This window comes from Lontra canadensis, unplaced genomic scaffold (assembly GCF_010015895.1).
Source record: "Lontra canadensis isolate GAN:19392208 unplaced genomic scaffold, GSC_riverotter_1.0 scaffold103, whole genome shotgun sequence".
NCBI lineage: Eukaryota > Metazoa > Chordata > Mammalia > Carnivora > Mustelidae > Lontra > Lontra canadensis.
Genome location: NW_022631097.1, coordinates 6,269,175 through 6,283,047, shown reverse-complemented (window position 1 = coordinate 6,283,047; position 13,873 = coordinate 6,269,175). Strand labels below are relative to the sequence as shown.

The following is a 13,873-nucleotide window of genomic DNA, read 5'->3' as shown; positions in this document are numbered from 1 at the left end:
TCTCTGTGGTTTCAGGCGTCTGCTGGGGGTCTTGGAATGTACCACCCATGGATAAGGAGTGACTACTGTACTGGATTGTGGGACACCTGCAGCCTAAACTTACTCTTTAAAATGCTTATAGTAATTTATGCTTCCTCCTGTCCTCTGCTGGCTTCCCATCCCCCATGTCCTCACCAACACTTGGCATTGTAACACTCTTGAGATTTTAGCTTTAGCCTGATTGAACTTGAGCATATCTTAGTATGTTTATGGGCCAAATTAATCACCAATCATATATTTTGCTCATGTTTTTATATTTTTTTACTGATTTGTAGGACTTCTTAAAATCATCTGGGTAGAAAACCTGTGTCAGTTACATATAGTAAAATATACCCTAGAGGTATGGGGTTTGTTTTTAAATTTTATTTCATTTTGCAATGTACTAAAGATTCATTGTTGTCATGAAGTGAGTCGGATTAATTAGTGTTTTCCTTTATGGTTTGTGCTTTTGACCATTTTTGCAGTAATGTTTCCCATACCGTCATATCATACAGATTCAATTAATATTTTATTTTAAATATTTGAAATTCTGCTTTTCATGCTTAGACATTTAGCCTATCTAAAATGTATTTTTGTGAGTAGCGTAAGTTAGAGATATAATTTCCTCCCCCATATCACTAACCAGTTAGTCCAGTGTCGTTTTTGGAATGGTCTATTCTTTTCCTGAAGACTTTAAATGCCACTCATTACTCTCCAGGCCTCTGTATGTATATATGCTCAACTTTCCTTTGCTTATTTTGTTCCTAGTCACTGTTTAATTGTAATAGTTTTATAATATCTGTTGCCTATTATCTTTCTTATTGAGGTCAGAGACACAGAAAATCTACCATTCAAACAATTTTTAGGTTAATAAATCAGTAGCATAATGTACATTTACAAAATTGTGTAAATATCCCCACTCTATATTTTAGGAACTTTTTCATCATCCTAGATGAAAAACCCATACCCATTAAATTCTCCTTTTCCCCTTTCTGCCAGCCTTTTTCTGTTTTTACTGTTTCAGTGAATTTGACTACTCTAGTTACCTCATAGAAGTAGAATCATAATATTAGTCCTTTTGTGTTTGCCTTATTTCACTTACCATAACGTTTACAAGTTTCATCCACATAAGATGTATCAAATTTCATTCTTTTTTAAGGCTGAGTAATATTTCCTTATATGTATATATCACATTTTTAAAAAATCAGGTTATTTGTCGATGGACATTTGGGTTTTTTGTGCATTTTGGCCACTGTAAATAATACTGCTGTGAACACTGGTGTGCAAGTTTCTTTTTGAGTCCCTGCTTTTAATTTTTGGGGAGAAAATTGAGAAAAGTCGAGAAGTAGAATTCCCAGATTATATGGTAATTCTATGTTTAACTTTTTTTTTTCTTTAAGTAAGTCTCTGCCCAGCATGGAGCCCAACACAGGGCTTGAACTCACAACCCTGAGATCAACACCTGAGCTGAGATCAAGAGTTGGACTGAGCCACCCAGTCTCCCCTCTATGTTTAACTTTTTTTTTTTTAGATATAATTGACATACAACATTAGTTTCAGGTGTACAACATAGTGATTGAATATTTGTATATATTGTGAAGTGATCACCACAAGTCTAGTAAGCATCTGTCATCACACAGAGTTGCAAAATTTTTTCTTGTGATAGGAAGTTGTTAAGCAACTTTCAAATATGCAATAGAGTATGATTATCTATAGTCACCATGCTGTATGTTATATCTTCAGGATTTATTTATTTTGTAACCAAAAGTTTGTACCTTTTGACCTTCTTTAAAATTTTGCCCACTCCCCATCCCTACCTCTGGCAGTCACCAGAGGATCTATGAGCTTGTTTTTTTGTTTGTTTTGATTCCCACATGTAAGTGAGATCATAAGGTATTTGTCTTTTTCTGCTCTAATTCAGTTAGCGTAGTGTCCTCTGGTCCATCCATGTTGTTGCCAATGGCAAGATTTTCCTCTTTTTTATGGCTAAATAATTAATTATATATATATACACATTCATTTTCTCTCTCTCTCTCTATACATATATATATAGAGAAAATGAATAATAAAGAAAACATGGTATGTATATCTATATATACACCACATATATATAAAGAAAACATGGTATATAGATATACATACCATGTTTTCTTTATTATTCATATATATGAATAATATCTATATCTATCCATCCATCTATCTATATATATACACCATGTTTTCTTTATTATTCATTCACCAGTGGACACTTTGGTTGTTTCCATATATTGACTATTATAAATAATGCTGCAATGAATATCTTTTAAAGTTAGTGTTTTCACTTCCTGATTGGTACATAGGTGTTCAGGTGGCAGTTTTTCACGTATACATGAAGTTTTTCACGTATACAGGCAGGACCCTGAATGTAAGCCTCACTGGCTAGCAGAGCCAGGTAGTCTAGAGGAGTCCCCTGGGTAGCAGCTGCAAAGACGGTACCAGCCTCTGAGGTCTCTGGAGAGGATTCCAGTTAGCTGTTACACGTGTGCTTGATTAGAAGCCTGCCCCTCGGGCTGCAGCTCTGAAGCCATTAGGCCTGTTTTACAGAAAGACAGCTGCCGCTCTGCTGTGCCCTGAGAGGCGTAGCTGGTTAAGAACTTTCTCTGTTGGTTACGTTCTTAAGGGACCCAGGAGTATAAATCCTGCTGCTTAAGAGCCAGGCAACCTAGAGGTGATCCCCGGGCAGCAGTTAGAAAAATCAGGGTGCCCAGACGAGGGGCCAGCTCGTTTCTGGGAGATATTGGCAACCCGGAATGAGGTAGAGGGCGAGCACACAGCAAGCATCCACCGGCATCCATCCCTAGAGAATATATCAACAGACCTTAGTGTGCCAAACCAGTAGCCCGCCCCTCAGGCTGAAACTCTAGGACCAGCTAAAAGGCCTCTTCCACAGAAAGACTGGGGCTGTGGGGGGAGGGGCTGGTTTCAGTCTGCTGTCTGTGACCTGCCTTGGGGGTCGTGCTAGCCAAGAACCAGCTCTGTGACTGGTGCAGTCCTGTCCCATGAGACCCAGGAAGGTAAACCTCACTGGGAACCAGAGCCAGGGGAGCAAGCAGCATCTCCCAAGTGGCAGCCATGAAAACTGGGGCACCACTGAGTCTAGAAGCTCCCCTCTGGGAGACACTGGTGCTCTGGAGGGTGGCAGAGGTGCCTAACCTCCCAGGTCTCTGGAGAGGATGACTGTGGGCCTTTAGATGTGTGTTTGGTTAGAAGCCTGCCCCTCAGGTGACACCTGTGGGGAGAAATTAATTGGCTTGGTTCACAGAGAGTCTGGGCTCTGCCCTGTAGACGGGGTGGAGGCTGGGTAAAAACTCTTTCTCCATTGCTTACAGTCCAGTGGGACTCAGGAGCCTAAGTCCTCTCAGCTGCAAAATCAGGTCACCAGATGGGAGTACAAGCTCCACTCCAGGAGATACCAGAGGGTTGGAGGGAGGCAAAGGGGTGTGCAAAGATGGCACCCTCAGGCCTTTGTGTTAGGAAAGAATTTCCACAGACCCCTAGTTGTGCATTAATGCAGATGCTAGCCCCTCAGGCTAGTGCTTTAACATGACTTTTTAACAAAAGTCTAGGTAGGCACTTTTCAGGTGGCTGCCTCTGTGCTTGGTCCTGGGGTAGATGTATTTGCAATTCTGAACCCTTTAAGAACAACTCAGTTCACCATAGTCTTGTGAGTCTTGTGGATGCAAGCCACATTAGATGTTTTGGGGGCTCATTTCTAAGATGAAGGAAAAAGTCAGGATGCCACATGTGGGGTTCAAACCCTTCACTCTTCAGGGAGAAGCTCAGGGTTCTGATTTCCTCCTGATTGTGTGTTGCCACACCTCTGGTAGGGTTCACAGTGAGATAGTATCAGCCTCTCCTACCACTCTGATGTGGGTTGTTGTCATTTACTTTATGTGTAGAAGTTGCTCAGCTAGTTCTTAGCCTCCCCTTTCCCACCCCTGGATGTTGTTCTATATGCAGCTCTAGATTCAGTGTGTATTTTGGTTTTCCTAGAGACTCCTTCTTATTTTTTTCCCTTTATATAGCCATAGTTCATTAAAATTCAGAGTGTTTTACCTACATAAAAATACCTGGTTATTACATAGAAAGGTAAATATGGATTAAACATATATACATTTCCATTACAAGACAACATGACATTAAAGCAAGATGTGAGAGGTCACCTGAATACCACACTTGGTCAAGCATCTGACTTTGGCTCAGGTCATGATCCCAAGGTCCTGGGATCGAGCCTCACATCAGGCTCCAGGCTCAGAGGGGAGTCTACTTCTCTCCCTCTCCCTTTGCCCCTCCCCCTGCTCATGTTCACCTATTGTCTCCCTCTTTCTCTCTCTCAACTAAATAAATAAAATATTTTTAAAAATAAAATAAACCAAGATGTGAAATTAAGATGGTGTAAGACTAGTTTTAATTTACCGACTATGGTTGAAATTCATTTTTTCTTATTGGTTTATGAAGATAGATTTACTTTCAAGTATGCCTTGGCTGTGCACGGCCCCAGGCAAGTCTTGTCTCTCTTTCTTATGCAGTAGTTCTGCTCTTAGCCATGTGCCAGAACCCATTAATGGAGAGCACAGCAGTAATGGTTTACCTCTGAATCACAGAACTGGAGACCAAGTCCTCACTGAATCAGCAGGGACTGAGTTATCTCCTTCTTCTCCTGTAGTCTGCCTCAGAAGTTGCCCTTCAGGGTGACAGCTGAACCTGCTGAGGTTGGCATGTCACACCAAGTCCACCATCTTCTTGCTGTCTCTCTCTCAAGCATTCTCCTTTTGCCTTATCCCAGTGCTCAGCTTTCTTTTCCCTGAATGCTCACATGAAATCTAAACCCTCCCAAACCCCACATCTTCCACTGTTACATTTCTAAGTAGCAAAGTTTCAAAACACAGCTGTTTCTCAAGTTTTTTTTCTAAATTAACATATAATGTATTATTTGCCCTAGGGGTACAGCTCTGTGAATCACCAGGCTTACACATTTCACAGCACTCACCATAGCACATACCCTCCCCAATGTCCATAACCCAGCCACCCTCTCCCTAACCCCCAACCCCCAGCAACGCTTTGTTTTGTGAGATTAAGACTGTCTTATGGTTTGTCTCCCTCCCGATCCCAACTTGTTTCATTTCTTCCCTCCCTATTCTCCATGACCCCTCACCCTGTCTCTCAGATTCCTCATATCAGAGAGATCATATGCTAATTGTCTTTCTCTGTTTGACTTATTTTGCTCAGTAATACCCTCTAGTTCCATCCATGTCATTGCAAATGGCAAGATTTCATTTCTTTTGATGGCTGCATAGTATTCCATTGTATATATATACCACCTCTTCTTTATCCATTCATCTGTTGATGGACATCTAGGTTCTTTCCATAGTTTGGTTATTGTGCATGTGCCCCTTCAGATCACTACGTTTGTACCTTTGGGGTAAATACCCAGTAGTGCAATTGCTGGTCGTAGGGTAGCTCTATTTTCAGCTTTTTGAGGAACCTCCATGGTGTTTTCCAGAATGGCTTCACCAGCTTGCATTCCTACAAACAATGTAGGTGGGTTCCGCTTTCTCTGCATCCTTGCCAACATCTGTCGTTCCCTGACTTGTTAATTTTAGCCATTCTGACTGGTGTGAGGTGGTATCTCACGGTGGTTTTGATTTGTATTTCCTTGATGCTGAGTGATGTGGAACCCTTTTTCACGTGTCTGTTGGCCATCTGGATGTCTTTGCAGAAATGTTTGTTCATGTCTTCTACCCATTTCGTGATTGGATTATTTGTTCTTTGGGTGTTGAGTTTGATAAATTCTTTATAGATTTTGGATACTAGCCCTTTATCTGATATCTCATTTGCACATATCTTCTCCCATTCTGTCAGTTGTCTTTTGGTTTTGTTAACTGTTTCCTTTGCTGTGCAAAACTTTTGATCTTGATGAAGTCCCAATAGTTCATTTTTGCCCTTGCTTCCCTTGCCTTTGGTGATGTTTCTAGGGAGAAGTTGTTATGGCTGAGGTCGAAGAGGTTGCTGACTGTGTTCTCCTCAAGGATTTTGATGGCTTCTAGTCTCACATTAAAGTCCTTCATCCATTTGGAGTCTATTTTTGTGTTTGTAAAGAAATGGTCCAATTTCATTCTTCTGCATGTGACTGTCCAATTTTCCCAACACCATTTGTTGAAGAGACTGAGACTCCTTCCTAAATAGGTTTTAAGCCAGTTTTTTCAGCTGTAATTCCCTCTTACTGTACAGGAACTGTATTCATATTGCAGTAAGTGCAGGAGAGAGCAAATGTTCTATAATCCTATGACTTGGTTTTGTTCTTCACAAGGACTTTTTAGGTGTTTGTTTTTTTTTTTTTTCCCCTGTTAAATGAGACAGAAAGACTAAGACTAGAATGAGCTAAAGTTAGGTGTTTCCCTTCTTCCGTGTTGATGAATCTCTGGTAAAATACTTCTCCTTAAGGGCCGGCCTTTGTTGAGGGAAACAGAATGTGCTGGGCATATTTTATAATGGTCCCCTGTCCCCTTACCTTGCTGGAAGCATGAGGGGCCTTTTCTCTGATCTTTACCCTGAGAACATGGCGGTGCTCCTTAAGGTCCCCCTCTTGGGCTGTGTCCTCAGGAGATTTTATCTCAAAGCTAATGCATGGTTCAGCCTTCTGCAATTAGTCCATTACCATCTCATGTTGATTCCATGTTGCTGGCTCCAGAGATAAACTGTGATTCTTCATATTTACCCAACTCTTCCATTTTTGAGGTGACAATTTGCCCTGTGACCTGAATTATCTGATGGATCTAAGAAGAGTTGTTGATTTTCAGTTTAATCAACAATTTTTTTCTCTTTAGGAGGAGAGGAGTCTTAATCTCCAATTATTTTCACATGGTACACCAGAAAAGTTTTTATGATAGATTCTTTGAGAGTATTTTACATAAGCCATCATGTGGTTTGTGAATGGAGTTCTATTTCTTTCTTTTCCCTTTGCTTTTTGTTTATTTGTCTCACCTTATTGCATTGATGTAAACCTCCCTTTCAATATTGTATACACGTGGTGAATAAGGATAGCCTGCAATGTTGCCGTCTTAGGAAGAAAATATTTGGTCTTTCACAATTAAGTCTGATATCTGCTGCAGGTCTTTCACAGATATCCTTCATCAGGTAGAAGAATTTACCCTATTTCCTTGGCTTGTTGAGTTTTTATCAATTGATGTTAAAATTTGTCAAATGCTTCTTCTGTATCTATTGAGATTATCCTAAGGCTTTTTTTTCTTTAGTCTTTTGAGATGATAAATTACATCATTTTATTTTCAAATGATGAATCAAACTTCCTTTTTTGGAATAAACCCCACCAGATCACTATCCATTTTCTAGGGTTATCATGGGAAAGTACCACAAACTGGGTGACTTAGAACAACAGAAATCTATTGTCTCAGAACTTGCAGGGATAGAAGTCTGAAGTCAGGATGTCGGGGTAGGGCCATGCTTGATTTGAAACCTGTGGGTGAAGGTTCATTCTTTGCCTCTTGTGGCTTCTGGGAGCTCCAGGTGTTCCTTGTTTGTAGCAGCATGATTTCATTTTGTACCTCACACGGTATTTTTCTTGTCTCCTCACATAGTCTTCCCTCTCTATGTGTGTCTGTGTCTGTGACCAAAGTTCCCCTTATCATAAGGATAGCAGTCATTTTGGATTAGAGCCCACCCTTTGACATTATCTTAATTTGGTTAAGTCTGCAAGGAGCTTAAGCTAAGTTCTGAATGTTTGTGTCCCTCTCCCCTCAATCCATGTGTTGAAATCCTAACCACCAATGGTGAGGGTATTAGTAGGTGGAGGCTTTGGGAGGTGCTTAAGGACGCAGGTGGAGCCCTCACAAATGGGATCAGTGCTGTATAAACGAGGGCCCAGAGAGCTCCTTAGCCCCTTCCCCTATGTGAGGGCATGATGGGAATGCACCGACTGTGAACTGGGAAGATGGCCCTCACCGAAATCACCATGCTGGTGCCTTGATCTTGGACTTCCCAGCCTTCAAAACTGTGAGAAATAAATTTGTTGTTTGTGAGCTACCTAGTCTGTGCTATTTTATTAGAGCAGCCCGAATAGACTAAGACAACTTATTTCAAAATAAGGTCACATTCTGAGGTTCTGGGGATTAGGACGTCACTGTATCTTCATTCGGTGTGAAGATGCAATTCAACCCGTAAAAGTCATGATGTGTAATCATTTTAAATACTGGTAGATTTGAGTTTTAGTGTTTTGTTAAGGAGTTTTGTATTCATGTTTATAAAGGATTTTAATTTGTACTATTTTTTTTTCTTTGTCTGGTTTTGGTGTCCTACTGATTTCATAAAATATTTTGGGAAGAGTTCCTTCCTCTTACCTTTTTTTTTTTTTTTCCTGGCTGCTTTTAAGATTTCCTCTTTGTCTTTTGTTTTCTGTGTATTCATTATAAATCTAAGTGTGATTTTATTTTTTATTTACCTTGTTTGAGATTTGTTGGTTTTCTTGCCTTTGTGAAAAATTCATAGCCATCGTCTCTTTGCATGTTGCTTTTGTCCCATTTCTCCCTCTCTTTCCCACTTCCCCCTCTCTCTTTCTCTTTCTCCTTCTCTCTCTCCCTTCATCTCTCTCTCCCCCTTCCTCCCTCTTTCTCTGTCTCTCTAACCTCTTACTCTCTCAACCTTCCTCTCCCTCTCTCCCCCTCCCCCATCAGGATTCAACTGAAATTTTGTTAGATCTTCTAACCTTGTTTACTTCACCTCCTAAATACTTCTCTGTATATTCTGTCTTCCTGCCTCCTCATGCTGTATTTTGGGGAATTTCCCTGATCCACGTATCACTTTATTATTTTCCCTCTCAGCAGCATCCTATCTGCTGCCAAATTTGTCCATTAGATTTTTTAAAAGATTTTATTTATTTGTCAGAGAAAGAGAGAGAGAGAGCTCAAGCAGCGGGGAGTGGCAGGCAGAACGAGAAGCTGACTCCCTGCCAAGCAAGGAGCCCGATGCAGAACTTGATCCCAGGACCCTGGGATCATGACTGGAGCCGAAGGCAGACACTTAACCGACTGAACGGCCCAGGCTTCCCTGTCCATTGAATTTTTAAGTTTCCTTAGGACTTCCCCCATTTTAGAGACTTTATTTTGTTCCATTTCAAATTACTGTGTCACTTCCTGTAGTGTCTCTCCATACAGTTATTTTAAAGCATGTTTTCTTCATACATAATAAGCATGTTTATTTTCTTTTAAAGAAATCTGTATCTTCTAATTCAAGCATCTGAAATCTATACTGGGTATTTTCTGTAGTCTTTTGTTTGTAATGGTTCTTATAATTCTTCTTCTTTTGTATAGTACTTCTTTCCTTTTTATAAATCATTTTTGGAGGTTCTTTGAGGCCTAGGATGAAGGGATTTTTCTTTGGACAAGAGTCGTATTTGCTTTTATCTTGTAGCACTACTAGTTCTGAACCATTTTAAACTGACGATGCTTGAAATTTCTTGGACAACTCTGGTGTTTCCAATTTGGGTTATTCTGCTAGAAACCTCCCTTCTTCCCATCATTCTCTCTCATTCTCTCTCATTCTCTCTCATTCTCTCTCATTCTCTCTCATTCTCTCTCATTCTCTGTTTCTCTCTCTCTCTGTCTCTCTGTGTGTCTCTGTGTGTGTGTGTGTGTGTGTGTGTGTGTGTGTGTGTCTATCTCTGTCTCTGTCTTTTTCGTTCTCTCCTTCCTCAGAATGATACCAAGGCAACTTTCCCGAAAGCCCTGTGGGAGTGGTTGAATGGATAATGGCGCAGCATTCTTTCTACTTTACCCTGACCCTGAGGTGAATCTATGTGACTATGGGGTTTTCTCAGAGTCTCCATCTTGGGCGCAACCTGAGCCTTGACTTATATACCCCCTGTTCCCCCACAGCTAAATTTAGTATTAATTTGCAGATTTCTTCAGGAAAAAAATGCTTTTTGAATTTTTTGCCAACTCTCTTGGTTTTTTTTTTATTAAAATTTGACTTGATAATAGCTATTATCTTGCCTAATGAATTTAAAAAAGCTTTTTTTCCCTTGCAAGTCAGCATTTGAAGCTGTTTCAGAAGTTTGGTTACAATAAGATGGGCTACCATTATCTAAAGCCTTATTTTTATATCCAGATAAATCGCAGCTTTCTACATCTCGTTTTTCAGCTTTTCATTCATTTCTTGATAGGATACCTGGGTCTCCTGCTTCTAGCTTGAATATTTCAGTGGTGACATCAGGGTATGGCCCCAGTATTCATTCCCTCTTTCTCCAACCCTCAAAAATGATTTGATTTGTCTAATAGTGATTTTTTAATTATTCTTAAAGTCCAATAAACTTTGTCAAGAAGTGTCTTGGCATTTATTTTGTGTCTGATCTTTCATAATCATGCTCTCGTTAAAGAAAGATCTACTTTACCAGTTTTTTTTTAAAGATTTTATTTATTTATTTGACAGAGAGAGACACATGGAGAGAAGGCAAAAGCTTGGGAGCGGGGAGCAGGAGACCTCTGTTGAGCAAGACCCCAAAGCGGGGCTCCATCCCAGGACCCTGGGATCATGACCTGAGCCAAAGTCAGACGCTTAAGGACTGAGCCACCCAGGGATCCATCTCTTTCCTTTCTTTTCTGAGTTCTTTCAGGTCACATTAAAAATTCCTCCACAGTTGGGGCACCTGGGTGGCTCAGTGGGTTGAGCGTCTGCCTTCGGCTCGGGTCTTGGTCTTGGGGTCCTGGGATCGAGCCCCGCGTCGGGCTCTTGGCTTGGCTGGGGAGTCTGCTTCCCTTCCTCTCTCTGCCTGCCTCTCTGCCTCCTTGGAATCTTTGTCTGTCAAATAAATAATATCTTAAAAAAAAATTCCTCCGCAGTTTCAATATCACATTAACAAATAATTTTGTGTTTCTTCTTTTGAACTCTTTTTCATAATGGCCATATTTAATTTCTTTTATAGGAAATGCATTTTCTCTGTTTTGTAACAGTTCTTTTGAGGTGCAAACAGATATTTCCTTTGTCTCTTTTTCCTTATACTTTGCCATTTTTTTGGCAAATGGCTACATTGCTTTTTCATAGATTCTATGTTGGCTCATTTTTTACTATTACTCAACTTAAGGGAGCCACTCTAACAGACCAGCTCTTGGCTGGAGAGACCTGTTGGTGTAGTGGGAGGCACCTAGTGGGTGAGCTGGGACATCAGCTTAGGTCTTAAATCTAGGATACGAGTTCACCAGCCCTCTTCTCTCAGGTAGCAGGTGAGCAGGTAGCCTTAAAGCTCCTAGGTCTCTGTCAGGTGATCGCCTACAGCTCTTAGTTAACTCTCACTCACCTTCTGTTTCTTCACCCTCACACATGAATGGGTTGTCCAGGAAATGCTTGAAGAGAAAGAGCTAAACTAAACCTAAATGATGGTGGGAAAGCTCCTTTACTCCAGGACCTGCATATCCATGTCAATCCTGCATGATAGGACTTTTTGCAAGTCTGAGAAACTTTGAGCGTGTTTACTCTGGCACAAAGATACTTGTTACTGTTGAGGCCCGGCGAGCCTCTATTTCTCGTCAGAAACAAATGGGACTTTCCGTGGCCTGTTGGTCAAAAATCTCATTCATTTTTGGGTTAGGAGATATCAAAGAACACCTTGCCTGGGCAAGGTTAACCAGGCAAGGAAGACTTTAAAATTATGGCAATCGGGGAGAGAAGTTGAACTCACCTCAGGTGAAACAAGACAGAGTTTATAAGAGGTCTGTGGGGAAGGTGGGGATTGTCACTGGCCACTTGTGTCTGCTGAATGGCTTTGTCCAAAGAATAAATACATTTTTCTCTTGTCTTCATGATAGTTGGGGCTTTTATACTTGGCGTAAGGCACCCCCTGAAGGTAGGCCCCTACCTTACCATGGAGATCTTCTCTGATGATTACATTTCAGAGACATCCCAGGTCCTTGAGAAAGATATTCCCTGGATCTTAAAGCTAAAGCTAAAGCTTTAAGATCCAGGGAAGACAAAATGTCTTTGAAGGATATTTATATACATTTCAAAGGGAGTAGAGCAAGAATTTACAATTAGGTATTCTAAGGTAAATGTTTTATGTTAGCAAAAAGGAAAGGGAGTTCAGGGGTCTATGGATAAGACATCCTTTAAAATTAGTCAAACTCGGGACACCTGGGTGGCTTAATTGGTTGAGCAGCTGCCTTTGGCTCAGGTCATGATCCTGGAGTTCTAGGATTGAATCCTAGGATCGAGTCCCACATTGGTATCCCAGCTCCATGGGGAGTCTCTGACTTTCTCCCTCTGACCTTCTCCCCTCTCATGCGGTCTCTCACACTTTCTCTCTTAATCTTAATTTAAAACTTAATCTTAAATCTTAAAAAAAATCTTAAAAAAAACAACAACAACCCTTAGTCAAACTGAAGGGAATGTTAAGGCCAGGGGCTGCCCTCTGGAGAACTACTGCTCTTCAGCAAAGCCACTCTCCTTGCCTCCTCCTGCAGCCCTCTTTGCCCTCTCCCCTCCCCTCTTCTCTTTCTGAGCTCAGCTGCTGGGTCTTCTCTATCACTGCTTGGTTCCCAGTCTCCTCCCTGGGCAGAATGTCCGTGCCCACCCAGAGCCTCTGGGGCTGGGGAGGGGTTGCAGGTGTGGGAGCTGAGGGAACTAGCATTGCCCCTCCAATGCAGGGTGTCAGGGGAGGACTAGGGGATCCGATCCCTGGAGAAGTGGATTGGGCAGATGAGGAACTGGGGGCTAAGAAAGCAGTCGGCCTCCGGGGGCTCACCGAGGCTGAAATGCCTGTCCAGAACACACAGTGCACTTCCTCCTTTCCCTGGAGCCTGACTCCATCTGCATTTCCGAGTAACATCCCTGTGCCTTCTTGTTGCAGGAGCTGTCCATTTCCCTCTGGGCTGTCAGAAGCTGGAGGAATAGATGGGCTGGCAACAATCTCTGCAAGAATCCGATGCGGCCAAAGTCCGCACCATTTACCTCAATGAACCCCTTAGGAACAGTTTCTGCAAAAACTGGATCAGGTGAGAAGGGTGTGTGGCTGGGAGGGAGGAAAGAGGAAGAAGGTGGGGTCCTCACCTGCAAAAAATACGTGGTGTGGAGGCTTCAGGTTTTAACACTTGTCTCAGACCTTGAGAAATTTGAACTCTCAAGTCCACCACCAACAACAGGCTGTGTTGTCATCTCACCTTCAAGGTGTCTTTCTCTGAGGTGGCCTCTCCTCTCACTGCTCATGGCAATACCATGCATGCAGCACACTGCCATCTGGGAGCTAGTTCTCTCTAGTAATACCTACCAGGGAGATAAAGTGCTTTCCAGTGGAACCTCACAGATCTGCTGAGTTCCCCACCAATATCCTATATTGGGGAATGGAGCACAAGGCTTTTTTTTTTTTTTAACTGAAGTTTAATTCATATGCAGTGTTAACATTAATTTCAGGATTACAATGCAGTGGTTCAGCAGTTCTATACATTACTCAGTGCTCATCAAAAGAACTGTACTCTTAATCCCCTTTACCTATTTCATGCAACCCCCCCCAACTCACCTTCCTCTGACAACCACCAGTTCATTCACTGCATTTGAGTCTCTGAGTAATATTCCATTGTATATATGCATTATATCTTTACCCGTTGAACTATGGATGGACACTTGGGTTGCTTGCATATCTTGACTAGTAAATAATGCTGCAGTAAATGTAGGTGTAAATATAGGTGTAAGCATATAGCTTTGTGTATTTGGGTTTTTGTTTTCTTTGGGTAAATATCCAAAGTGAATTAGGAGATCATATAGTAATTACACTTTTAATTTTTCAAGGAACCTCCATACAGTTTTCCACAGATTGGTT

At 41.5% G+C, this 13,873-nt stretch overlaps 1 protein-coding gene across 1 annotated transcript in view; it reads left to right on the top strand.

Annotated features, from left to right (window-relative positions):
- Positions 1 to 13,873, top strand: part of RNF6 (ring finger protein 6) — a 91,416-nt gene that overhangs the window by 44,002 nt on the left and 33,541 nt on the right. The window contains exon 6 of the mRNA XM_032838286.1: positions 12,908 to 13,052. Within this exon, the coding sequence (XP_032694177.1) occupies positions 12,908 to 13,052 (145 nt within the window). The remainder of the gene's footprint in view (positions 1 to 12,907; positions 13,053 to 13,873) is intronic.